The sequence below is a fragment of the Odocoileus virginianus genome, chromosome 31 (genome assembly GCF_023699985.2).
Source record: "Odocoileus virginianus isolate 20LAN1187 ecotype Illinois chromosome 31, Ovbor_1.2, whole genome shotgun sequence".
In the NCBI taxonomy this organism is placed as follows: domain Eukaryota; kingdom Metazoa; phylum Chordata; class Mammalia; order Artiodactyla; family Cervidae; genus Odocoileus; species Odocoileus virginianus.
Window position 1 is genome coordinate 26,936,141 of NC_069704.1, and position 27,510 is coordinate 26,963,650.

A 27,510-nucleotide genomic window follows, 5' to 3' on the forward strand; every position below is an offset into this window, starting at 1 on the left:
TCTTTCAGTACCCCTTTCTAAAATTGATAAATATTTTGTTAGTCTATAGAGTGAGTTAAATCTGTAATGTATAAGTATTCATTCATTTAAGAATTTCATAATGTATTTTTTTCAAATCAGGTATTTCTTGAATGACTTTGACTGTACTTTCAATGGCCAGTTGCCATGAATTATTAGACTCTTTTTTTTTTCTTCAGAATCTTCCAGTAGACGTCTAGAGTTTAGCTAGAAGTCTTGGCTATGATACAAACAGTGATGGAAAACACATGAGCAGTAACAAGTTTTAATCTCGCTTCTCAGTACTAACATGGGCTAATCTGTGGAAGCAGCTTATTCCAGTGTCACCCAGGGTGCAGCCACACCAGGCTCTGTAGAAGGGTGTTTTTCTTTTAAATGTAATACCTTCTCATATTTTCTTCTTAAATAGTAGCTGAGGACATTTACGTTATAGATTTGTAGTACATGGTGGAAAATTCTACTTTCAAGAGGATTTACTCTCTTCTTACAAGGTATGTTTTCATGTCTTTTTTTCATGCACTAGTGTACAATTGTCTTAGTCAATACTAAGAGGACCTTAATGTTATTAACACAAATGCCTGTAAATTATATAATATAGTTTAAAGTTTATCTGTATAATTTCTTAAAAAAACAGCACTTAGATACATATGTACTATTACTCTAGCTTTTATGTTTTATATATAATGGATTTACTTTCAACATAACTATAACTTCTTAAAACAGCTGATAACCTGTCATTATGCTTTACCATAAAAGTTAACATGATTTTTAAAGTCATTTAAACAAATATTTTATGAATATGTTCTTTTAAAAAATAACATTAATGATAAAAAAGCTTGGGGATATTAAAAATACATTAAGTGAAAATAGCAAAAAAAATTTTTTTCCAAAATGTGAAACTATGTTATTTTCTAAGGCATTTAAAAAACATGAGTTATTCAAATGTTTTTACTTATACATTTGAATGTTCATGTTTTCCCTTGATAAATATCTTCCTTATTCTTATGTGATGAAATGGCACTGGACAGTTAAACTGGAGATTCATATAACTCTAAGAAAGACTATTTATCAGTAAAGTTTAATAAGCTCTATATTCAATATGAAAGATTAGAGACTTCACAAAATCCAGTCAGAATGTAAAATAAAGATCCTTTATTCCCTCTCAAAAGTAAATTCTTAAAAGATTAAACAATGTATTTGATATCCCACTCCCTCATAATCACAGTTTTCTTTATTGTTAAATCTATTTGGAGGTGTGGCAGCCATAAACAATAGCCACATGGTATAGGATTAAGTTACAAAGAAATCTGAGGGAGTCCATATGTCTTTAAAAATAAAGAATTAAAAAATCTCACTAAGAATTGAGTTGTTTAAAAAAAAAAAGCCCACACACATATAAAAGCATTTTGATGTTTTTAGTATTTAGAAAAGTAGGTTACTGGTGGAAAGAAGATGGGATATGCAGTCTTCTGTTACAACTACTACATTAAAAAAAGAATATTCGGATATCTGACCTGAGGTTAGAGACAGAACAGATTAACTTTACAAGTACAAGTTTTAAGGAAGCATAGGAAAAATTAGAAAAATGAAGAGGTAGGAATTTTTTGTTTTTAAAGGCAGCTAGATTGCTGGATGCATTGCAAAACTGATGAAGGACAAAATGTATAAAGGGAAAAGCAGCCAGCAAGTTCTTCAATCAGCTGCTATTTATACTTTTGAGGTAAAGTTAATTATTTCTTTAAGGAAATCATAGGCTTTAAAAGTATCTGTTTCCATGACCAAAAGGTACTGTGAGTAAGTTTCCAAAAGCATGTTTGGATGTTTAACTTAACTTGTTCACTTACAAGTACCTTGATGACAGCTGAATTTAGTCTGGATTCCTTTTGTGAATACACAAAGAAAGGTATATCACATTTATATACTGAAAACTATTATTGGTTCATGTGAATTGATAGGAACATTTCAGCCAGGCGGACCTTTAAGGATAGGATTTAAAAGCACATTGACTTATTTTCCTAATAATAGTGTCTGAGAGGAAATACCATTTCACTTACACAGATTTTCCATTCTAAGTTTGTGGAACATTTAAGCAGAAAATAGGAGCTTATGTAAATTCAGAAAGACACTTCTTAGCTACAATTCCAATCCTAAGAACTTGGCCAAACCTCTCGCCCCATTCTCTCTGAGGAGAGTCTGGTTACTGTCTGGAAGTCACTGTGAGAGTAAGACCCATTTAGAGGAGGCTAAGCAGAAGGGTGGATAATGCAGGAATGAGGAGGCCAGCTTCAGGTTCTTCCACTTTAAAAGAGGGCACGGTAGCAAAGTCTCAAAGGCCTCTCCTGGCTCTAATATGTTATGGCTTAGTAATAACAGCAGTAGCATTGAAATAATATTTCAAATACTACTCAGAGAAACTTGAAACCAAAATTCAAAGCTTTTGATGACTAGGAAACTCTGGCAAAACTGGTTTAAATCAGGGAAATACTAAGTTTTCTTGAGAACAAGACATAAACACTTTAAAAGATTTTAAAAATAACAATCTAAATGCCAAAACTAAACAAATAAGAGCTTGATCCATATTAATAAGCTCAACATCTCAAAATAAGATAAACAACTAAAAGGCACATCATTTAAATGAGAAACAATGTTCTCTACACTACACACTGAACAGAAAAACACTACTGTTTAGTGTTCTTTCTTGGACATTCCAGTGTTTTCCTACTGATAAAAATGCTTAACTAGAATAGGGAGAGGTTTAGGGTCTGTAATCACTTCTTTTTATCAAGGCTTTGTCATTTCAAATGAAGGGAATAACTGGTAAATTCCTCATGGAATCAAGGTTCTCCTGACTTCTCTTTTCAAGTAACCAGGATAAGAGAATGCAAAAAGATCCGATTAATTTCATATGACTAATAGGAGACAGAAGGAGCACAGAGAGAATACTGTGACAGAAGATATTCTGGTCTCTGTAAAGAATTTCCTGTCAACCACAGATGGACAACAGTGGGACTGGATGCCTCTTGAGGAGGTGTGCTCCCTGAGTCCTCTCACTGGAGTCGTGCAATTAGAGAGCGGACACGCCATCTGGTCCACAATGTTCTGGAGGAAACTTCAACACTGGGAGGGAGTTTCAACTAAATGACATTTCCTGCTTCCGCATGTCTCCTCTCTCACTCACAAGGGAAGGGTCCAGGAAGGCATGGCAGGTGGCTGCCCCCACCAGCCAGCCAAAGGAAAGCTTCCCAACTACCACAGAGGAGCCATTGCCTCATCTAGCAAGCCAGAGTTGCCATCTCATCTAAGGCAGGGAGGATCTCATGTAGCTCATCAGTGTAAGAAGAAGAAAGGAAAGTAAACTGATTGATGCTCCTTCTGACTCCGCAAGCAGGCCGATCAAAAGCCCACTGGGAGAGACAAAGAGAAACAAGCCCCACCCCCACGTCATGCCAGGCCTCCTTCCTCTCCTTCACCTGTACACCACCCTTCTGTGCGTCATTCCGGCTCTGCTCCTCACACTAGCGAACCTCTAAGTCTGTCATAACTGCTTTTCTCGTCCTCATCCCAGCCTGCATCCCGCTCCAGGGCTCTTCAATGTCACAGGGCAACGTGAGTGCAGCGGGAAATCGGGTTTGCAGGAACGAAGGCAAGTCCTTGGCCTGCTGCCAGGTTACAGGGAAAGGCCAAGACATGGTATGGCTTCCCACTTTGGATCTCTAACATATTCCTCTTGTTACATGTATTTTTTTTTTTTTTTAAGTTTTCTGGTTTTCTTAGGTCTATATTTCTAGGACACTATACATTAGATTTTTCTGGTTTAGACAGGGAAACTACAACCTATTTATCTCTAAGTTTCTACCAAAAAACCCCACAAAAAACAAAAACCAATGAAACTCAAACAACCAATCAACTCAAAAATAACCTTATTAAAATTCTTCTGCCTCCCATGGACCAGAGTAAATAGTGCTAGCCCTACCAAAAATTGTAGCTCCAAACTATTTTGAAGCATTGTTGGCTGACTTTTGAGGGGAAATCTTTAACTGTACTGTCTAATGCTATAGAAGTGGTATAAGAAAAGGTAAAAGTATATGGAGGACCAGAGCAAAGACAATTTTGTTGCAGACTGCTATTTAAAATACTTAAAAAGCAAAATAATAATTTACAAAATATGCACCATAGACAGAAAATAGCCTTTAACTCATAATCCCACTATCCCTTTTATTAGGTTTGTATATTCTATTTCAACCATTTTTTTGTGTATGTATATTTTATTGATGTCTTTACTTCTATTGGTCTTAAATAGCAAACTGAAGGGTATGAGAAGTACAGAGACTTATGGTGAAGAATTTTACTTTCAGAGTCTGTGAACTACACATCTGGAGATTCTTCCAAAACATCAGAGTAACAGTGTACACAGCTGGCACTGACCACCTGCAGTTTAGTTCTATTTACTAACTTGAGCATTTAGTTTTTACTTTTTCTATTAGTGCACCTGCCATTTAAGCATTCACTTTTAAAATAATTCCACACTTACCTGAGAGTAGGGGATTAGAAGGTATGTTTTTGCTTTTTGAGCAAGGAAGCATGGGAGAAGTGCATAGGGAGAGACATGTCCATTGAAAGCATCCAAATATGTTCTACTTCATGGATTCTGTATATATGCCTAGTACATAATGGGTACTGATAAATGCCCAATGAAAAACTCAGCAACCTCAAAGAAAGCTAGAGACAGGACATCAAATGACAGCTATTTCTTCACCACCACTAATTTCTCCACCAAGGTCAAACAAGGCTGGGGCAGCTATGGACCTAGAAGATAGAGCTGCAATGCAGAACAATCTTAAAGAATAAATTGGTAATAGGGACAAGCTTTGGTTTTGATAAGGACCAAAAGCTAAATTAGCTCAAGAATGAGAATTTGAGAAATCAACACAAGGCAGGGCACCAAGCATTAAGGAGCCAGGAACCACAGAGAAACCTGTGGTCAAGAAACATAATGGAGCAAAGTGAGGCAGGCAGCCAAGAAGCAGAAACAAAGTCCCAAAAAATGATGTTGGAAATGAAGCCCAGTTGACCATAACCAGATGCCAGTGCCAGGATTCCAGGGTGACTGGAATGGTAACCTGCTGACAGAAGCTGCTGGGCCTTGAGTTGCCAGAACAATTTCTCTCTGTACTATACAAATCTGACTACCCAGCCACCCTCATTTCCACCCTCTGAAAGCTGTGAGTGCACTCCTTTATGCAGAGATGTATACTGAATAGCAATGTGTGGACTGGCTGGAAAGGAAGAGATGACAGAAACCACTCGCTAAAAGAAGATAAAAGAGAGTGCTCCCGTGTGGGTTGTAGCAGAAGATGCAAGGATGTGTCAGAATACATGAGCTCTAACTCGAGTTCTAGTTCAGTTTGGCCATGTGGTCCTGGGGAAGGCACTGAAGCTCTTTGTACTTCCCATTCCTCCCAGTTAATCTGAGAGATGTATCTAGAATAAACTGAATTGACAATTCCACAAGGCAGTGCAGAGATGGGAGGGCAGAACTGCTCCTGAAGTGGGATTCAGAATAAGGTTATAAAACTAAAAAAGTTTCTACTGTTCTGTGTCCTATATTCTCCCTTACCTAGGACAACTGAGGGAGTTATCACAGGGAAATCTGACAAGGCTGGTGATATCCACTGGGCAAAATGTGCATATTGCCGTATAGGTTTCTAAGAGTTAAATAATGTTAATTATCAGGTTAATCACTGATGACAGTAGGGTTTTTTTTTTAATCTTCCTCTGATGATTAAAACATATACACATATATATGAATATTTTAATTAAATTAGTTAATTAATTTCTGATTTTCAAGTCCAGAAATAGTAAGGTGGTGGAGAGACATTAAACCTGACTTCTGGAAAAACGTAAGAAGCTGGCATAACTCAAGGATTCAGGGAGCCAGGTCTTCCTGAGGTTGGGTCAATTCTGAGTGACTCTAGCAGTCCTCTATGGCTAAGGTGCTGTCTGATGCTCAGGCAGAGCAGCCCAGCCACACTGCTGGGTGACCCGGCTGCGTATGGACTACCCCCTGCCAGGCTACAGCCTGGTAGATTTATGTGCGGCCAACTGAATGCCCCAAAGGGAAGACAGGCCTAGTCTGTTTTAGATGACATCATAATGGTTTTACTTTTTGAAGATTAACAACAAAAAAACTGTATGTTTCACAGTTAATGGTTAAGAAACCACGAATAAACATACCTGCGGGAAGATCTGCCATCACATGACAATAAATCCTCACAAGTATCTCACTTGTATATTCCAGTTCTGTGTGGGCTTTAGAAAATGCTAATGATAGCACCCCCAACCCCTAAAAACTAAACAGAAGGAACTCAGTGGAACGATGAGTTGAGAAAGAATAGCCTGGACATCAGATGTTTTGGATAATGGAACAGATTGGAAGGAAGAAATCCAGTAACACTGTGGAAAAAGTAACTAACTCTGAGAATGAGGCTAGGGAGGCTGGTGGGAAAGAAGTTAAAGAAAATTTCCAGATGTACTAATGGGACATGATGGATTTTACTTTAAAAGTGACATAGACATTAAGGCAATGGAAAGATTTTAGGAATAAAGGAATATGATAACCTGTTTTTTGTTTTTTTTTTCTAAAAACCAAAACATTAGTTTCCCAGGTATAAATGTAGTTCTTATTGCTTAGTATAGAAACTGAAGAAAAAAAGACACGACTCTACAAACCAGATAATATCATCAATTAGGTATACTTGTGCCAGGATTTGTGTGTGTGTGTAAGTATACTACATATAGATTTTTTTATATTTTCTTTCAAAAAACAGCATTTCTTATTTTTAAATATATTTGCAAATACTTTGTGAGGTCCGAAGTATTTCAAGGAATAAATACACCCTATTTTATTTTACTATTTCCCTTTAACATTAGTATAATCTTAAATTATCTTTTTTTATTATATAATTCTGTGATGAACACCTTTATGCACATTAGAATTGTTTCTTGAGACTAGATGCCAAAAGTAGAATTACTAGATGAAAAGATATTCATAAAGGATCCAATGCATGTTATTGCACTGCTTTCCAAAAACTTTTAATAAACTTACTCTCACATTAGTAACAAATAAGAATGCCATTTCATTGTATTCTTGCCAGCCCTGAGAAATATATAGCAGCAGGAACTATATCTATTTAAACTTGAACTTAATCCTCAATGTCTACTTACTTCTAGATTGGTCCTCTACACAGGAAGACATGAAGGAGTATGTACTTCTAGTGTTCTTGACTTTGTGCTCTGCCAAACCATTATTTCACCCTTCATACATGACACTGAAGAATATGATGCTGAAGGACATGGAAGACGAAGGTGACAGTGATGCTGACAACTCTCTCTTTCCAACAAGAGAGCCAGTTAACCCCTTCTTCCCATTTGATCTGTTTTCAACATGCCCATTTGGATGCCAATGCTATTCAAGAGTTGTACACTGTTCTGATCTAGGTAAGAACACACATCAATTTGTTTTGAAGAATGATGTTGTTCTGATAAAATTTAAAGGATAGGGAAAGACTGAAATTTTAAAAATCAGCTAATGGTAAAGGAATTTTTTCATTAAAATTTTTGAAAAGTATTAACAAACCCCAAAGTCCATCCAAACTTATTTTAAAAATCCAGAAAATCTGAGGGAAGCACTGGAAATTTCATAAACAGAACATTTCCTTCTCTTTCCAAATTTGAATCAGTACTTTAATTTCCTTCAGAGAATGGATGTCACTGAGGTTTCATCTTATAGAGTGTCAACTGGTTTAAACTGTGCTTTCTAGCAAAATTCTACAATAACAAAGTAAGTTGTCTGTCCAAAACAATGAATAGGTTATAGAGTTTGTGAAATCTCTAATCTAGACATTTTAAGACAATACTCTATGTGTTTTGAATGATTTGGGTTTAAAACTATCTAGAAAAGAAGTGGCTGAAATGCAAGTCACTTTCTAAAGTCTCTTAAAAATGTATAATTCTCTGCTGAGTATTTTATTATTTTAATACTTCTAATAAGAGTGCTGTCAAACAGAAGGGCATACTCAGGGAGAGGTGTAACAGGAATGCACACTGAAACTGTAGTCAGCTATTTCCAAAACACGGAATGACTCAGACCTGACCCACTGTAGGAAGCCAAAGGTATAGTTCACATTTCCCATACTGGACCTGGAGCTCATCAAGACCACTTGGAGGGTATGTATGAGCAGACAATGCCTTTGCAAGCTTTAGATTCATTTCCCACGGTCACAGCATTTGTGGCAATATTCAAAACTTGTTATAGTGAATTCCAGAGACTTTAAAAATGTGTTATTATGGGATACAATGAGAAAGGTGAACAAAAACCATCCAGAAAAAGAGGATATTATTATCAGCTAGAATCACTGTGAAAGTCTTAATGGAATATACAGGCACATACCTTAAAATGACATGGCACTGTTAGCAGCATAAACGTCACCTACCCCATGACCACGGAAAATGAAGCTTCCAAATTCATCAGGGGTAGGGTAAGGGAAGGTTTGTCAAAATTTATGTTACAGGTCCTGTCTACAGAACCTCTAGCTTCCTACAAGACCTTCCACTTATTTTCTAAAATCAAAGTAATCTCCTAACAAAACTGCTGCTACCTTGGTAACCCATCAAGTTATCCCCTTTTCCCTCTTTCCAACTATGTCAAACTTCTTCAAAGAATTGTCAATTTTAAAGTATAAAGGGGAAAGTATTGAGGGCTGTCAAGTGGAATGTTGACATTCATAGTATTTTTTAATATTGAATTCTTTAATTTTGGGCTATTAAATATAATATTAATATTACTCATCAGGAGCCTTGCAGGCTACAGACCATGGGGTTACAAAGGAGTCAGACGTGACTTAGCAACTAAATGAAAACAACACTCTTCAGGAGTAAGGATGGCTCCACTAAAAGTGTAGTAATATCGGAAACTCACTTTAAAATACATAAAAAAGATAAATTGATGGATGGATGGACAGTTAGTACAGTAAAATGTTGATGGGAGAAAAAGGAATATTAGTTTTCACTGCAAAATTCTTTAAACTTTTCTGTATATTTGACTGTTTTAATAATAAAATATAGAGGAAAACCAAGAAGGCCCCATGCTCATCAAGCATAACATCATATGGAATGTCTAATAACAATCAGGGGTGCACATTTTCAGCCATTTAAGGAAAGCAAGGAAAGTAAGGAAGAAATGTACCACATACTGCTCCTGCTAATTTTCTGCTTCTTTAAAAAAGAAAAAACACATTTACATCTTTAAATAATTTAATTAGGGCTTCCCTGGTGGCTCAGATTGTAGAGAATCCATTCGCAATGCAGGAGACCCAGTTTTGATATTTCTGTCAGGAAGATCCCCTGGAGAAGGGAATGGCTACCCACTTCACTCTTGCCTGGAGAAGTCCATGGACAGAGGAGCCTGGCAGGCTACAGTCCATGGAGTCACAAACAGATGAATAAATTTTTGTAAATCAAATAATTTACAACTAATTAGAGGAGCTCATTATTAAAATAAATGGGTGGTAAGGTTTTTAGTAGTATACATAAAAATAAACTTATTTATTTTCTAAGCATAACTTTCTACCTATTGATGCTTCTTAAAATGATCAAAACCCACAGGCTCCAATTTAGCACTACAACTGCCTGAAAATCTGCAAAGAATGTCAATATTCTTTAGTCAAAAGTGCATGAGCAGAATCTGTGCCTCCACTGTAGGTCTCCTCCTTATAGTCATGTTAGAGCACTTCAACTTAGCTCCATTTAATGTCACTATGACTGAACTGATAGCTAGACCTAGGAAGACACCTTGTAAAAATAAAGTTACCTGATAAGATCATTAGGCCATTCCAAAGACCAATGTTTTTGTCATCTGCTACACGTTAAGTCATCTAATATTTAATGGCAATCACGAATTTCTTAAAAAGCACACTTATATCAGCAGTCTTATCTTTAGCATATAATATGTATGCAATGTGTTTATTTCCCAGGTCTGTCCTCCGTCCCAAGCAATATTCCATTTGATACTCGATTGGTTGACCTTCAAAACAATAAAATTAAGGAAATCAAAGAAAATGACTTTAAAGGACTCACTTCACTTTATGTAAGAATACATGTTCATATTTTCAAATATTTAAGTGAAAATCTCTATCACTGCTAAAATGACTGCTTGTTTTTGTGTTTGTATAAACAAGGCTTTATTTTCTCTGTGTGATGAATGACAAAATCCTATTATTTTGCATTGTTCTAGTTAATGAAAAATTTTAGATTTAATTCAATTATTAATTTGATTCAACTGACATTTACTGAATAATAGACCATTGAAAGGCAGTGGGCTAAGAATTCAAGTAAATGGTCCTTAGATGAGATTATTTCAGTAATCACAGTCATTACACACTAAAATAATGAAACTATGATTATTTATAGCAACTTATTAATGTACAATGTAAGAAAAGCAGTATGCAGACCCACTGACTTACGAAACCATAAAGCTCTAAGAGCAGCATGTGCAACACACATAATTGATTAAATATATCTATATGGGTTTTTTCTAGACTTCTGAAGGTGAAAAAGAACTTTTCTTACTATACTGATTAATATTTTAGCTTTCTAAAATTTAAAAGATTCTTATTTCTCTATTTAACATTTTGGGCCTCTAGATTTTAGTAGGTAAAATTTTGAATGCTATTTGAAATTCGGTTTGGGGGAAGAACCTGATTCCACACTGTCACAGACATGGGGTGTCATCTCTTCCCCTCAGAGTAATATTAGAGTGGAACAGCCTCTTTTTTTGCACCAGGCTGTGGTGGTAAGGCAATGCTGCTCTTCTCGGATGTTTTTCCACATTCTCATGCTACGCTGGAGAGAAGAAAGTAAACCTGTTACCTGCAAGGCACTAAGAGGCGATGGGACAGATATTATGACCATAGCAGTCTCTTGCTATGTAGCCATCCATGTAGCCCTGTTCTCTTCCTATGTCTGAGAGGCTTGAGGCCACCCTACCACATGAACTCTGTTGAACCACCCTAGCAGGCAGGGAAAGAAGACTACCAAATCCCATTACGAAACCAGTGCTTAAATGTCAGCTGGATAATTGTGTTTGAGACACCACGTGGGGTGTTTTACTCAACTCTCTTGCTAAATCCCCTTAGTAAGCCCTGGCAAGGATGGCACCCAGAGAGAGCTCAGGTCAACCCCTTGTGAAGCCATACTCTCCCTTGCACTGCCTGGTGGCTGGGCTTGTGGGGCCCTGACTGTTCTTTTCCCTTTCAAATGTGCGGTGCAGATTTGCTAGGGTTCCATGGATAATAAAGTTTCCATGTTAAAAAGAAAAGAGCAAATAGAAGAACACATATATATCTTATAACTGAGGCCTCACTTAAACAGACAGTCAGAAATAGCATAATAGGATCTGTCTAGTCTACCCGACTAACTCGAGTCTACAGAGACTTTTAAAGAATAGCAAGGCCATTATTTTGCCCTCAGATGTTGGAAATATAGTGAATGCTTCTACCACTTCTTCAACCTATATTTATCTATAAAACCACAATCATTAATGCCATATTTAATTCTGAATCAGTAAGTTTTTAATTTGTCACATCATTATTTATATTTTAGGAGTATTCCAGGGATTTAACCTACATGTACTCCAGTTATTCACTGAGAAATAAGAATTGAAAAGGTGTCAGGAGCTGTCTCAGGCCTCCTTAACTTTCTTTTAGTCAATTTTTAAATGGCATTGTATTGGAGGGTTCTGGATTTCAGCAGTCCAAGGCCAAAATCTCGGTCTAACAGAATTAGAAACATTGGGAAAGTGACTTACTTCTCTAAGTTTGACTTCTCTCAGTTGTAAAAGAAGTGTGATAATAGTATGGAATTCAGAATAGTTTTTCAGACGAGTGAATGTATATAAGGTGCTCATAGTTCAAATGTCAACTACTACTGCTACCAGCTTAGTGTTCCTAGACTGGTCAATGCATGAATGTAAAGTACTTTTAAAAGCACACATTATACTTAAATTGTTAGCACATTGTATATCAAAACACTTATTTAATTATAGCATCATCTACATGGCATTGGTCTTTAAAGAGAATTAAAATTACTTTTTTAGATATCCTATAAATTCTCTACATTATGCTTCAGCTGCTTCTTTGGCATTCTGATTCTTGCACAGAGAACAATGAAGCATTAGAGAATAAGTGAGATCACTACACACACACACACGCACATATTCCAAGTTCACTTCCAGCCTGTTTATACAGACACATTCATCATGAAGACTTATTGTCCTACTGCTGAAAGACTATACTTTTCTCATCCTCTGTCCTTACATATAACCACACTGTTTGGGGCTCTGTGACTGCTATGTTTGGAATTTTCATGTGAAAGCCAACATTGAAAGTACTGCTTAAATGGAGACACTGTGCTAACTCAATTTGCTGGGGCAGCATTTGAGGGTTAAAAATTCTTACCCCATTTTGTATTACTATCCTTCCTTTTATGCAGCATGACAACTGAATGTCTTAACCAGAGGGAAAAAACAAACAAAATCCCATTTGTGATGGCTGGATCTAATTGAGGCCCACATTCCCTTTGGGGCTCCTGACAGTGGCAGCCCACAGGAAGTGCACACAAGAGGAAGAGCAAAGTATGGAGAGCAGAGGGGTGGGGGCAGGCAGGGGGCAAATCACTTTTCTTCACTGTGCTCATTTCCTCGTCACTAACAGGACAGAAATAATTTCCGTTAAATTTACCTCATGGGGGTTGAGGCAGTTTGCCAAGCTGTTCAATCTTCCCTGTCCTCTTATTTTTTCAGTATAACCAAAGGAAAAGAGAACACATTCTAAATTTGGCAGCACACAGAAAGGAGTATATTTCACCAGGTGGTAACAAAATGTAGTTTAAATTCTTCTCAGTTTAACCTTTTTTAGTTGAAATTATTAAAATTAGTGATGTCTGAAAGAAGGGTAAGAAAAAGGAGACAGTAAAGGCCCACAGTGAAACCAGTAAACATGATAATAAAGGGACTTTAACTGCCAAAGTATTTGTATTTCTTCTGTGAAACAACAACAATGTAAATAACAGTATAAAAGCATATTAAATCAGTCTGGAAACAAGGAAGATTATTGTAGAATGGTACTGGAGACAGAAGTCAAAAGGAAAGAATCTAGATCTGCTCCCTAGAAGAATGAGAGAATCCAGATTAGCAGAGAGGAATAAAAGGTTCTAGGAAAGCTAAACCCACCTGCCATTGCTCTCGGGAAACATTGAAAATTCTTTCTGTAAAATCTGGCATGTTTTGAAAATAGTTACTAGGTGACTGGCAAGCCCTGGTACCAAGGACTTTCCCAGTTTTGGTTCTGAAGTTCTGCGCTCCAGTAGATTCTAGGAATGCTAAACCACTTGCCATTGCCCTTGGGAAACATTGAAAATTCTTTCTGCAAAATCTGGCACGTTTTCAAAATAGTTACTAGGTGACAGGCAAGCCCTGGTACCAAGGACTTTACCAGTTTTGGTTCTGAAGTTCTGCACCCCAGGAGACTTAGATGGCTGCACTCAGACCCTCAACATGTCACAAAGGGTTTGACTGTGGGTAACACAGATTCAGGCTGGTATAAGTTCTTTCACTTTCTGGGGTTGTGTCTCTTCTGAAAAGTGTTGCCACGTTGCACCAAGAAATAGCCACAGAACTGAGAAGGGGTTGAGTCATTCCTCAGAACCTTCTACCACCTCCCCAGTGTCTATAGTATGCCGGAATGCTGAGGGCACATTGTAGGAATTTATTCTTACAAGTCTCTATTCTGGAGAAAACAGTAAACATTAGTAAACAAGACAGAAATGAGGTTTTAAGAGTAGATAATATCATGCAAAAATGTATTTGGTGTTTACTGAACTTAACTTTGTAGAGTGAACAGGTTTAAGATAAGATAAAGATAATACCATTCATTACTTCCATGAATTGAAATAGGAGAGGGAAAACTTAAACACGGGAACACCTCACCTACTCAAGATAAACCAAAGGCATGAAACCAATTGTTAAAGCTTTGCACTGTTTCAACTCAGTGGCAAATGTGTGTGTGCGTGTGTGTGTGTGTGTCTGTGCGCGCGTGAGCATGCATGCGTGCGTATTAGCTTAGATTGGACTGGAGAATTATTTACATGGTTAATAAAGTATATGAATGACACAATTTGCATTGATTTCCATGATTTCCAATCACTACTGAATATTGGTAATCAAATATTGGTAAATTAAATTCCTGATTTGGTACAATTTTTTATGCTTTATCTAGGCTTTGATTCTGAACAACAATAAACTAACAAAGATTCACCCAAAAGCCTTTCTAACCACAAAGAAGTTGCGAAGGCTATATTTGTCCCACAATCAACTAAGTGAAATACCACTTAATCTTCCCAAATCATTAGCAGAACTCAGAATTCATGACAATAAAGTTAAGAAAATACAAAAGGAAACATTCAAAGGAATGAATGCTTTACATGTTCTAGGTAAGTTTTTGCCAATAAATGGGACATTTCAAAATTATATGCAATATGTAGATATAGAGATCTTTATCATCATTAAAAAACTTAGGACTGATAATTTCTAAAATTAATTGTTTGAATCTAATAAGCTTTACCTAGATAAACCATTCATAAATCAATTAAAGTATCAAACAAAATTTATAGCACTTAAAGAAATATTTTATACATAAATACACATGTACTCTCAAGAATTCCCTAATATGGTTTCTATTTTCTGATTGTACCTTAACTGGTGAATATTTGTTATTCTTATTTAATTTAAAGATATCATTTTTAATGTAAAAACTACTCAAATATAACCTACAAAATTAATTCAGATATTATTTAGAATGTACAGCTAACTTTTATTTCTTTAAGATTATTGAGCTATGGCATTTTTACTATATACATTAAATTTTACACACTATTTTACCTCTAACACCCATGGTATAACCATGCCATCTTCCCCCACAATATCTATTCAAAATTCCTAACGAATATTCTCATTCATTTACTCATTTAATTCAACCAAGTGCCAGACACTTACCAAATAGCTTCACTATCTGGTACTTCCTCAGTTATATTTCTGTTAACAAATAATTTTTAATTGACTTGCAATTTAAAAAGTTTAGGTAGGTGACAAATAAATGTACACTGGAAGACACAAAGGTTTTGAATTATATGAATGGTGGTCTTTCTTCCTAATGTAATATTACCGTAACAAAATCTTGATCATGCTCATGGTTGGAAAAGAATAAGTAAGTTATTGATTTAGTAATTCAAAGCAAAACAGTAAAGCTTTTATACAGTCCAGCCTATGTAATACAAAGAATTCTGTCATCTGAGACTGACAGAAACAGATACACTGAGCAAAGAAGAGTCTGAACAATAATGCTCGCACTTCTAGGGACATGCATCTCTGTATTCTGAGTTTCCTTCATATACAACATATGTGTGCTAAATTATATAATTCCCCTCCCCCCACAGAAATGAGTGCAAACCCTCTGGATAACAATGGGATTGAACCAGGGGCATTTGAAGGGGTAACAGTGTTCCATATCAGAATTGCAGAAGCAAAGCTGACCTCAATTCCAAAAGGTTTGTATTTATGCAGTATTTTTTAAATTGTCATCTTAAAATGACTATTAAATGTAATGCTATAAACACTGTCAAAACCACAGAATTCTTTTTTACCAGTATATCTGGTCAGTATAGTACGAAATTTAGTGTTTTCTCATGTACACAAAAAGAACCATATGTAGAGTTTTTTTTTTTTTTCTTTTTTTGACAGTATGAAACCAGAATCTTTACTCCCAGGGAGAATAAAACTTAAGAAGCAATGAACTTTTTATTTTTTCTTTCCTGACATTTACTCATCTATACCTGTTATTCTGTGAAGTGTCTCAGAGAGGTGAGAATTCTGTAGAGAAGAAAGCAGAGGGAAATGCTCGGGGTCAGAGACCTTTCTCCAGGCTTGTAGCAGGAGTTCAGGGTGGGAATTGTGAGGAGAGGCTGGCAGATGCTGGCTGTGGTAGGGGTGGGTGTATACTCTGGGCAAGGAGCTCTACACCTCATTTTTTTTTATAGTCGAGCTGTGTACATTAATAGGCTAATGTAACAGCAAGGTCTGAAGACAACGTTGGGCACATGCTAAACACTTTTACAAGAGAGACATATCAGTACCAGAATGAGCACCATGCTCTTTATTATGTCACCTGAAGCTGGTGCCTCAAAGTAACATGTTTCTTAAGTCTGCCACAGGACCAATTTTCTAAAGCATTACTTAGAAGATTCCCAAAGTGAAGTGAAGTGAAGTGAAGTTGCTCAGTCGTGTCTGACTCTGCGACCCCATGGACTGTAGCCCAGGCTCCCTCTGTCCATGGAATTTTCCAGGCAAGAGTACTAGAGTGGGTTGCCATTTCCTTCTCCAGGGGATCTTTCCAACCCAGGGATTGAACCCGGGTCTCCCACACTGCAGGCAGATGCTTTACCATCTGAGCCACCAGGGAAGCCCAACTGATGACTAACTAGATAGGATTTACCTTTCTCCAAGCCCATGCTTAAAGTCTCACCTTCTTCCCCCTTGACAAAGTCTCTCTCCTATGCTAATACCTGGATCAGAAATAACCCCTATGATTAATAACACATTTTCCTTTCAAACAGCCCTGTCTTTCAATATCCATAGTAAAATCAACAACAATCTTTTTTTTCTTCTACTTTATCATTAACTCCTTTTCTATATTACTCAGTAGATCCAGATTAACAAAACAAACATAAGCTGATAATTTTAAAAAATCAAGCAAAGCTGCTATTACTGATCTTTCATTTCATCTAAAGTAAAAGTGGAAAGACAATTTCATTTAGTATAGGAAAAATCAGTTTAGTTCAGAACTTCCACAATTAAAAACAACCTTAATTTAGTTTTCAAGGAGATGGCTGTTTTTCTACAAGAAAGCTAAAATATTACATTTACCATCTAATCTTTAGAACAACAACAAAAATACATATTCTACCTAACAAGTTAAATAAAATCACTTTCATAAGTTGGAAGCTGACACAGATGGTAAGAGGATGTACTAGAGCAGAAGAGCAGGGTACCACCCCAGAGCTGTGGCTCACAGGTCTTGCAGTTATCATCACTCTTTATATTTATATTAGCAGTTTTCTCATACTACAAAACATGCTGAGAGTAATTCTCTTCAAGTTTCAAAGTGTATCTTTATTTTTTTTTCAAAGTGTATCTTTAAATGAAGTTTTAACTCCTTATGTAGTTCTCAAGATTTTTCCAAAGTCTAAAGGAACATTTTATATCTTTAGAAATTTAAATTTCAAATCTCTAAATTTACATAACTACTCCTTTAAGATCCTTAATAAGTGAGAGTCGCTCAGTCGTGTCTGATTCTTTGCAATCCCATAGACTATACAGTCCATGGGATTCTCCAGGCCAGAATCCTGGAGTGGGTAGCCTTTCCCTTCTCCAGGGGATCTTCCCAACCCAGGGGTCAAACCCAGGTCTCCTGCATTGCAGGTAGATTCTTTACCAGCTGAGCCACAAAGGAAGCTTATGACATTAAAATCCTTATGACACTCAAAAGGCAGTTTTTTGTTTTCATGCATTTTTGCTCAAATGTTGAGGCTGACTGCCTAAATGTTACAATTCAATCATCACTACCCATTGCAACAGGGTGAATTAGGCAGAGGTCCAGAGGATTCTTACTAGACCTGACAACGTAAGATGAAAGAAAAGTGATTTTCCTTGTCTCCAGTGGTTAAGATTTCACCTTACAAGGCAAGGGGTGCAGGTTCGATCCCTGGTTGAGGAGCTAAGATGCCACATGCCTTGTAGTCAAAAAAACCAAAACATAAAACAGAAGTAGTTAATTATAAAGACTTTAAAAATAAAAATGGCCATACAAAAAAAAAAAAAAAAAAAAGTAGACTGAAAACTGTTTTTCCTTCATATTCAATTGGAAAATTTTGTTACATAATGGAACTGTGTGGAGTGGAAGAGAGACCTGTTTCACTATAGAGTAGATACAGAAATATCCTACGTTGGTGCAAAAGTAATTGTGCTTTCATATTGTTAATCTTAATTCATTATAACTAGGGTCAAACACATCTTTATTAATCAAAATAGGAACCATTACAATCTACACATTTTTTGCCAACAAGAAATAAGTTTGTTTACGGCTGTAGTATAAAAATCCATTCTTTAGGATTCGACGAACTCTTGGAAAGCATTTTCTGTATCCTGCTGGTTGTGGAAGCATTTTCCCTGCAAAAAGCTGTCAAGATGTTTGAAGAATTGGTAGTCGATTGACGAGAGGTCAGGTAAATATGGAAGATGAAGCAAAACTTTGGAGCCCAATTCAATCAATTTTGAAGTGACGGTTGTGCGATATGCAGTTGGGCATTGTCATGAAGAAGAATTTGGTCCATTCTATTGCCCAAGGCCAGCTGCAGGTGTTGCAGTTTTCTATGCATCTCATCAGTTTGCTGAGCATACTTCTCAGATGTAATGGTTTTGCTGGGATTCAGAAAACTATAGTGGATTAGACTGGCAGCAGACCACAAATAGTGACCATGACATTTTTCTGGTGCAAGTTTGGATTTGAGAAGAGCTTTGGAGCTTCTTCTCAGTCCAACCACTGAGCTGGTTGTCATATAAAATCCACTTTTCATCACATGTCACAATCTAATTGAGAAACGACTCGTTGTTTTTGCACAGAATAAGAGAAGACAACACTTCAAAACAATGATTTTTTTGGTTTTCGGTTAGTTCATGAGGCAGCCGCTTACTAAGCTTTTTCACATTTTCTATTCGCTTTGAATGCCGCATGATCCCAGAATGGTCAATGTTGAATTCTTTGGTAACTTCTCTTCTAGTTGTAAGAGGATCAGCTTCGAGGATTGCTCTCAATTGGTCACTGTCAACTTCTGATGGCCAGCCACTACACTTTTCATTTTCAAGGCTCTTGTCTTCTTTGCAAAACTTCTTGAACCACCACTGCACTTCACCTTTGCTAGCAGTTCCTTGGCCAAATGAGTTGTTGATGTTGCGAGTTGTCTATGCTGCTTTACAACCAATTTTGAACTCAAATAAGAAAATCGCTTGAATTTGCTTTTTGTCTAACATTATTTCCATACTATAAAATAAATATAAAATAAACAACTAATGTCATTAGCAAAAAAACATAAAGCAGTTTTATGTTTTTAAATGTGAATACAGTCAATTCCTTAAATATGAGTAAGCTCAACTGATCAGAATTGAAGAAATTAGAATGCTCTCAGTTTAGAATTATTTTCTGCTAATTTATTTGTTTTTAAAAATAAAAGTACATTATAAAATCAATATAAATGATAAATATTGCTATTCATAAGGATGTGTCAATTATCTTTAACAGTCTTAATACTAATAAAGTAAGGAAATGTTTTAGCAAGAATTGAAAAAAAGAATGCATTTCCTAGCTAGGCAACAAGAAATTTTGATTGAAAAATAATACATTATGTGTAGGATTAATGAAATGATGAGGTCTGACTGAATGCTCTGGTTAGTCTCTTTCATTCCAGCTTCAGTTAATATGGAGAGAGCTGGGGTCAGAACTGCAGTGAATCAAACATATCAAACAGAGGAAAAAAATTCTTGTGTTTATGCTGTTCAGTCTCTAAGTCTTGTCTGACTCTTTGCAACCCCATGGACTGCAGTACACCAGGCTTTCTTTGCCTTCACTATCACCCAGAGTTTGCTCAAACTCATGTCCATTGAGTTGGTGAGGCCATCCAACCATCTTATCCTCTGTTGTCTCCTTTTCCTCCTGCCCTCAGTCTTTCCCAGCATCAGGGTCTTTTCCAAGAAATCCTCTCTTCAAATCAGGTGGCCAAGTATTAGAGCTTCAGCTTCAATGAATATTCAATGAATATTCAAGGTTGATTTCCTTTAAGACTGACTGGTTTAATCTCCTTGCTGTCCAAGACACTCTCAAGAGGTTCTCCAGTACCACAATTCGATAGCATCAATCCTTTGGCGCTCAGCCTTCTTTATGGTCCAACTCACATCTGTACATGACTACTGGAAAAACCATAGCTTTGACTATACAGACCTTTGTTGGCAAAGTGACGTCTCTGCTTTTTAACATGCTATTTAGGTCTGTCATAGCTTTTCTTCTAAGAAGTAAGCATCTTTTAATTCTGTGGCTGCAGTAACTGACGGCTATGATTTTGGAGCCCAGGAAAATAATGATATAAAAAAAAAATTTCATCTGGACTTCCCCAGCAGTCCAGTGGTTAAGACTCCACCATTCAATCAATGTAGGATGCATAGGTTTGATCCCTGGTTGGGGAACTAAGGTCCCCAATTACTAGCTGAAGGATGTGGCCAAAAATTAGAAAAAAAATTCATCAGTCACCTCTGGGTATTGTACCAATTCATTACTTTAATGAAATCAAACATTTATGCTGCTTTTTCTATAAAAACTGTATTATAAAGTAGCTAAATAATAAATGAAGGAAAATTCTTCAGAGAAGAATCTCACCTAATAAATGCGTAATGAATGATTAAATCAGAAAATCACCATTTTCCAATTGTTAATGAAATAATAAATCTAAGTAGCAGTAATCAATGAATGAGTGTGAAGACTATCAGATGAAAGAATAATTTACTGAATCTAATCTGGTCTCTAGATCTAACTACTCAGTTCAGTTCAGTTGCTCAGTTGTGACTGACTCTTTGCGACCCCATGAACCGCAGCACGCCAGGCCTCCCTGTCCACCAACTCCCAGAGTCCACCCAAATCCATGTCCATTGAGTTGGTGATGCCATCCAACCATCTCATCCTCTGTCATTCCTTCTCCTGCCCTCAATCTTTCCCAACATCAGGGTCTTTTCAAAAGAGTCAGCTCTTCTACTAGGTAATAAGAAGTAAAGGGCCTAGATGGAGGCCATTAGCCCAATCTACAAATGACTATCTCAAACAATTTAATATCTGAAACAAATCAATAGAAGGAGAAAGAGGAGGTAGTATGTAACAGAAGAAATTTAAAGAGATACAAGACTCAAATATATTTTGTACACTTTATTTGGATTCTGACCTGAACAAATCAACTGTAAAATAATACACTTGAGGTTATTAGGGAAATGATTATTAGATGATAGTAAAGAATTATTGCTAATTTTGTTAGACGTGATACAGACATGATGATTATGTAAGGGGAAAAAAAGATGACCTTGTGGGGTTAGAGATGTCTAGTGTTTACAAGTGAAATGACATTATATATGAAATTTGATTTTAAATACTCTAGTAAAAAAATAAATTAATAAAAACAAATCGATAACAAATAACTACTAACGTAGATGAAACAAAATTGGAAAAATGGAGATAATTGTTGAAGCCAAGCAACCAGCAAGGTATCTCATAATTCTAGTTTCTATTTTTGTTTGAAATTTTCCATAATAATAATAATAATAAAAAGCAAAGCCCCCAAAACTGTCTAAGTCTATAATGTGAAACTTAACAAGTAAATAAATAATCAACAGGGCTTGGTCTTAGCCTGATCTAACATACATATTTCTTTTCTTATCATTAGAACTACCTTCAACTTTACTGGAGTTACATTTAGATTATAATAAAATTTCAGTTGTGGAACTTGAGGATTTTAAACGATACAAGGATCTGCAAAGGTAAACATTTCTCAAATCCTATCCAACTTGTAGGTGGTAGTCCATATGATGACAATATTAATGAAACTTCTTAGAGAATGTGTAGAGGGACACAATCAAAATTAAGGGGAAACTAGAATGGATTGCTATCATTCTGTCTCAGAAATGAAAAAGGGAATGAGTAAAAGGACACTTTCCAAATGTTCCTTTTGTTGCACATAGGTTAGAAAATCTTCTGACGTAGAAAGAAAGTGAAAGTGAAGTCACTCAGTCGTGTCTGACTCTTTGCAAACCCATGGAATGTAGCCTACCAGGCTTCTCTGTCCATGGGATTTTCCAGGCAAGGGTACTGGAGTGGGTTGTCATTTCCTTCTCCAGTGCATGCATGCATGCTAAGTCGCTTCAGTCGTGTCTGACTCTGTGAGACTCCATGGACAGCAGCCCACTAGGCTCTTCTGTCCACAGGATCCTCTAGGCAAGAATACTGGAGTGGGTTGCCATTTCCTTCTCCAGAGGATCTTCCCGACCCAGGGATCGAACTCTGGTCTCTGCATTGCAAGCAGACGTTTTACCATCTGCGCCACCAGGGAAGCAGTAGAGGAGAGGGCTATTACATCCTGAAATAGGTTATTAAAAGAAAGCATGGAATACCTTTTTCTGAACATACAAATATTTCTAACTTAGTTGTGTTTTCAACTAACTGAATCATATCATCTGCTCAAGGGTTGATGCATTTTATTATCATTTTTAGGCTCGGTCTAGGAAACAACAGGATCACAGATATTGAAAATGGAAGTCTTGCTAACATACCACGTGTGAGAGAAATACACCTAGAAAACAACAAACTAAAAAAAGTGCCTTCGGGATTACAAGAGTTGAAATACCTCCAGGTAAAACATTCTACTTGTGTTTTGCAGATATTAATACTTTCCTTTGTTTTTATGTATCTGAAGCAAAGAAGCAAGTAGCTTCACACCCTAATGATCCTCCTAATACCCTAATGACCCTCCAGATTATCCAACATGTTTTATGCAGCAAGAGTGTCAGAAGGCCAGTTTCTATTAAGGTATCAGCTAAAACACTCAGGAACCCATTTGTAACTCTTGGTTTCTTCTTCTTCAAGGTCATTGCAGTGAAGGTGCTGACAGCTAATTTCAGGTTTCTGGGGTGGCAATAACTATATAAAGGCAGGACTGGTCAGGAGGAAATCAAGCAGGATTATATAACCTTTCATTCTGTAAACATTTTATGAAGGAAGAGCATGTGGATAAAGTCCCAGGTGTTTTCATTATCAATGTGGTGCCAGATTAGAAGTGTGTATGCTTTTCAAAAAAACTCAGGCCAGAATATATAATCAAAATTCAGTGTTTGGAGCATTAAGGGCTCACATTTCTTGTTCTTCATTATTAGAAAAACTTTCCCGTCTAATCTGGCAACTCTTGACTAGCCGGAAGGGGCCACAGAATTGTTGGAGAATCTGATAAAGCTTTAGATACTCCTAAGAAAAAATATGAAGAAAATCTTTTCACATAATTTTAGGAATGTTACAGATCTTCCTGATTTCCATCCATGGACCTCAAATTAAGCATCCCTACTTAATCTCACATCACCTTTAGTCCATTTTTCTCATGTGCTTTCCTTGATATATTGTACAAGATCCTCATCGTCCAAGGAAAACACACTGAGAACAAAACTGGGTCTTGAGCCACTTGCTTCTACATTCCTTTCTAATTTTTCTTTAAATAAACTTTGTTCGCTACACAAAAAGAACCCTTTGGCCTAGAACCCATCAAAATGCATGTGACATTGGCAGGTGTTAATTTGCCAATTAAGATTATGACTTCTGCTTTTTTTTTTTTTCAAATGTTGTGTATAATCTCTCTTTTTTTTAAAAAATAGTGGGCACAAGTGGGGTCTTTCCTCCCTTAAGCTGTCCAGTCTTTGACTACTTTACTCCACAACACTGATCCTAGATTCTGAGCATCTTAAGTCTATCCATACAATTGCTAGCATTAAAAAAAATTAAACAGAATTATAACACAAATATAGTCATAAGGATACATTCAACGAACGTCCACAAAGCAAACACAGCCATGTCCAGCACTGTTTTCCATTCCGAATGAGGTGAATGCTGTGGTAAACTACACCTTGCACTGCTGCTGAGCTGCTAGGAAACCATATAAAGCATCTGCCACAAAGTCCCCACGATTAATAGAGGGCAGCAGCGACTCCAACACAAAACGTAGAGGTTTTAGCAATGCCTACAGTTCTCAGGACTGGCTCAGATCAATCTCACCAAAGCAAAATGCAGAGGTAACAAAAACTAGAACTGGTATCCTAGTCTGCCAGCAAAAGGCTCCTTCTTTATAATACGCCAAAACATTGTTAGTTAAGTAGATTGCTTTTACTTCTTAGATATCTCAGTTGCCAAAAGAGTCCAAAGAAGGAATTTATAGGGCTACTAAAGGGAATGAAGGGAAGGTCTTATATTTTCCAATTTTTCTCTTGAGTAATAATTTAACAAGACACATACATAGCCTATAATATTGTATTTTGTCCACTGGTACAAATAAAGATTCAACTATTGATGCTATATTACAGATATGTATTTAAGATATCGATAGACATATTTTTCTATAAAACAAAAAAGTAGCTCTAGCTATACTTTTCTCCTTTGAACACAGAAAATGCTAGCTAAAAATTCTTCACATTCAAATTGTAAATCTAATTCTTAGAGCATTAAATTTCATTCTTCCACTCATTTCTGATACTTTAAAAACATATTATTGCATATGGTACTGAAATAACCCTACACACACATCCATATATAAAAGTTGGGTATTACTATGCATAAAAGCAAAAATCTATTCCTTTGTGGTAAGTCTACTGACTTACTGTACGACAGAAAGCTTTCATCTATGTGTGTGTGTGAGTGTGTGTATGTAGAGAGAGAAAGAGAGAGGCAGGGACAGGAGAGTTGCATGTGCTGACCAGGCTGACCTGGGCTTCGGCATGAGTACTACATCGCACTTCACACATACAGCAATTTCTGTATAATACAGGAGCTTGAGTCTTTATAATAAATATTTAACAGGCATAAATGAGCACATATATTTTAAGCAAAATATGTCCAGATCAGTTCAAAACAGAGACAAAGCCATGAACAAATGCTGACTACAAACAGAATATCTTCTTTTTAACATTTACCATGAATTTTTAATCCATTCTTTCCCCCATTACAACAGATAATCTTTCTTCATTCTAATTCAATTACAAAAGTGGGAGTGAATGATTTCTGCCCAACAGTGCCAAAGATGAAGAAATCTTTATACAGTGCAATAAGTTTATCCAACAACCCGGTCAAGTATTGGGAGGTACAACCGGCAACATTTCGTTGTGTTTTGAGCAGAATGAGTGTTCAGCTTGGGAACTTCAGAAAGTGATAATTAGTAATTAGTGGTATACATCTAATATAAAATTCAAAAATTGTTACATTTGGAATACTTGAACTCTATTAATAATGGTGGTACTGTGCACCAATGCAAAAATCTATTCCCATGTGGTTAAGTCCACTGACTTATTGTACGACAATAAATTTCAACAGAATTTTGCAAAAACTATTGATACATCAGGATTAAAGGAAATAGGCATTTATTGCAGTTTCCTTTTACATGTAAATGATTTTGCATAAATTTCACGCTTGAACGTTCTTTCTCAGTAACAAAAATAAGACATTCAGTATTTAAAATAAAAGACATTCAGTATTTAACACTTTGTTATCAAGTGCATTTAAAAAAGAACTGTACTGTAAATGGAATGCTTGACTTAGCAAAATTTGTGTTCTTTCATTTGCTATTTTCTTTCATTTGCTATTAGAAAAAGAAAATCAACAAGTACGGTTAATAAAGAATACATTATACTATTCTTATTCTGTCTTTAAAAACTTGGGTATTACTGTAATATTTCTAATAATGTTGAAGTATGATTTGATATAATCTTATTCAAATTCTCACATCTTCAAGACTTACTGTCTTTATGTTTAAAACTTCTTTATAATATTCTTCAGTAAGTGTTTATTACCAAGTCAAACAGATGGCATTCATACAGATGTTTTTCAAGCTGTAGCACAAACTTTTTAATTATTACCTGATTATAAACTCTCTATAGAAATGCATAGTGAGTGTTTATATAAAATCTCACTTTTTTTATTATTACAGTTATTATAAGCTTTTAACAGTGTGTCAATTGTTAGGTTATATAACACTGTCTCTTCAATGCTAACGAATATTTTCAAGCTGTCCCTTTGTAAGACCTTGGTTGGAAGAGACTGGATACTATCAACTCTACACCAAACAGTCTCCTTAAATATGCACAGACTGGATAACTCTGAAGAAAACATCTTGTGTAACTGAATAGCCAGAGCATTAAATAGAAACTAGCTCTGTATAAAAATTAACAGTACTTACATATGTATTTTTTGGTGTTCAACAAAAATAAAACTAAAAAAATAAGGAAAACATTAAAATATTGGCTTGAAATAAAATATTTGTGCTTTGGTTTTTCTTCCCCCCACCCAGAAACATAAACTATTTTTCATAAAACTCTTGTTATGTAACACTTTTAGTACAGTGTTAATGCTTATTCTTAATAATAGTATTGAAACAACCCAAATCATACCTGTGCTATGGGAGCTAATCACCTTTATAGTAAACCACCTCAAAAACTAGACTTCAAATAATTTTGGGGAGAGCCGTATATTGCAGACACATAAAAAGGGGTGGAGAGTTGGGATATCCAGGTCAAGAAAGAGTAAACAGATCTGTTCTTCACAATGAGGCTTCCCAACGGCTGACACTGTAGGCTAGATCATTCTGGGCAGCAGGAGGGTGGGGTCGGGGGACAGGGAAGGGGTGCTATCCTGTCCTTTCCAGAATGTCTGGCATCTCCTTGATCTGTACTTACTAGATGCCAGTAGCACTTGCACCACAGTGTGACAATCAACTATTTTTCCAAAACATGCCAATGTGCCAGGGGGAAAGGGTGGAGCCAAACTGTAGCTGGTTGAAGACCACTGCTTTATAGAAAATGTACTTAATTTCTAAATTCTGGCACAAGTTTGCAAACCTGAAATAAAATAGTTAGTTTTGTTTGGTAAAACAGTCAATCCTAAAGGAAATCAGTCCTAAATATTCATTGGAAGGACTGATGCTGAAGCTGAACTCAAATACTTTGGCCACCTGATGCAAAGACCTGACTCATTGGAAAAGACCCTGATGCTGGGAAAGATTGAAGGCAGGAGGAGAAGGGGATGACAGAGGATCAGATGGTTGGATGGCATCACCAACTCGATGAACATGAGTTTGAGCAGGCTCTGAGAGTTGGTGATGGACAGGGGAGCCTGGCATGCTACAGTCCATGGGGTCGCAAAGAGTCAGACACGACTGAGTGACTGAACTGAACTGAAAACTGTAAGGGCAAGATCAAAGTGTGATTAAAATAATACCACCAGTAGTGATATAACAGAAAGAGCCCAGGGATGCAGAGGTCTGAGTTGAAAATATATACCCAGAAATCCAGTTCCATTTATAGCCTTGAGCTAATCACCATCTCTTTGAACCTATCTTCTCATCTAAAAAGGGTAGGGATGACACTATTGATCTGATAGGTTGCTGTAAGAACTGAATGAAAAAAGTTTATGAAAAATGCTCTGTAAACCATAAAGATTCCTGAAATATGCTTACCTATTATACTGGACAATAATTTACTGACAAGAAAAA

At 36.3% G+C, this 27,510-nt stretch overlaps 2 protein-coding genes across 2 annotated transcripts in view; one reads left to right on the forward strand and one right to left on the reverse strand.

Annotated features, from left to right (window-relative positions):
• Window positions 1-27,510, reverse strand: part of CENPP (centromere protein P) — a 225,490-nt gene that overhangs the window by 92,565 nt on the left and 105,415 nt on the right. The gene's annotated exons all lie outside the window — the stretch shown is intronic.
• On the forward strand, window positions 252-26,276 carry ASPN (asporin). The gene is made up of 8 exons (XM_020883146.2): window positions 252-509; window positions 7,249-7,515; window positions 10,050-10,162; window positions 14,349-14,562; window positions 15,565-15,675; window positions 21,661-21,754; window positions 22,485-22,623; window positions 24,979-26,276. Exons 2-8 carry the CDS (start codon window positions 7,272-7,274, stop codon window positions 25,174-25,176), a joined length of 1,113 nt encoding a protein of 370 aa, XP_020738805.1. The 5' UTR covers window positions 252-509; window positions 7,249-7,271; the 3' UTR covers window positions 25,177-26,276.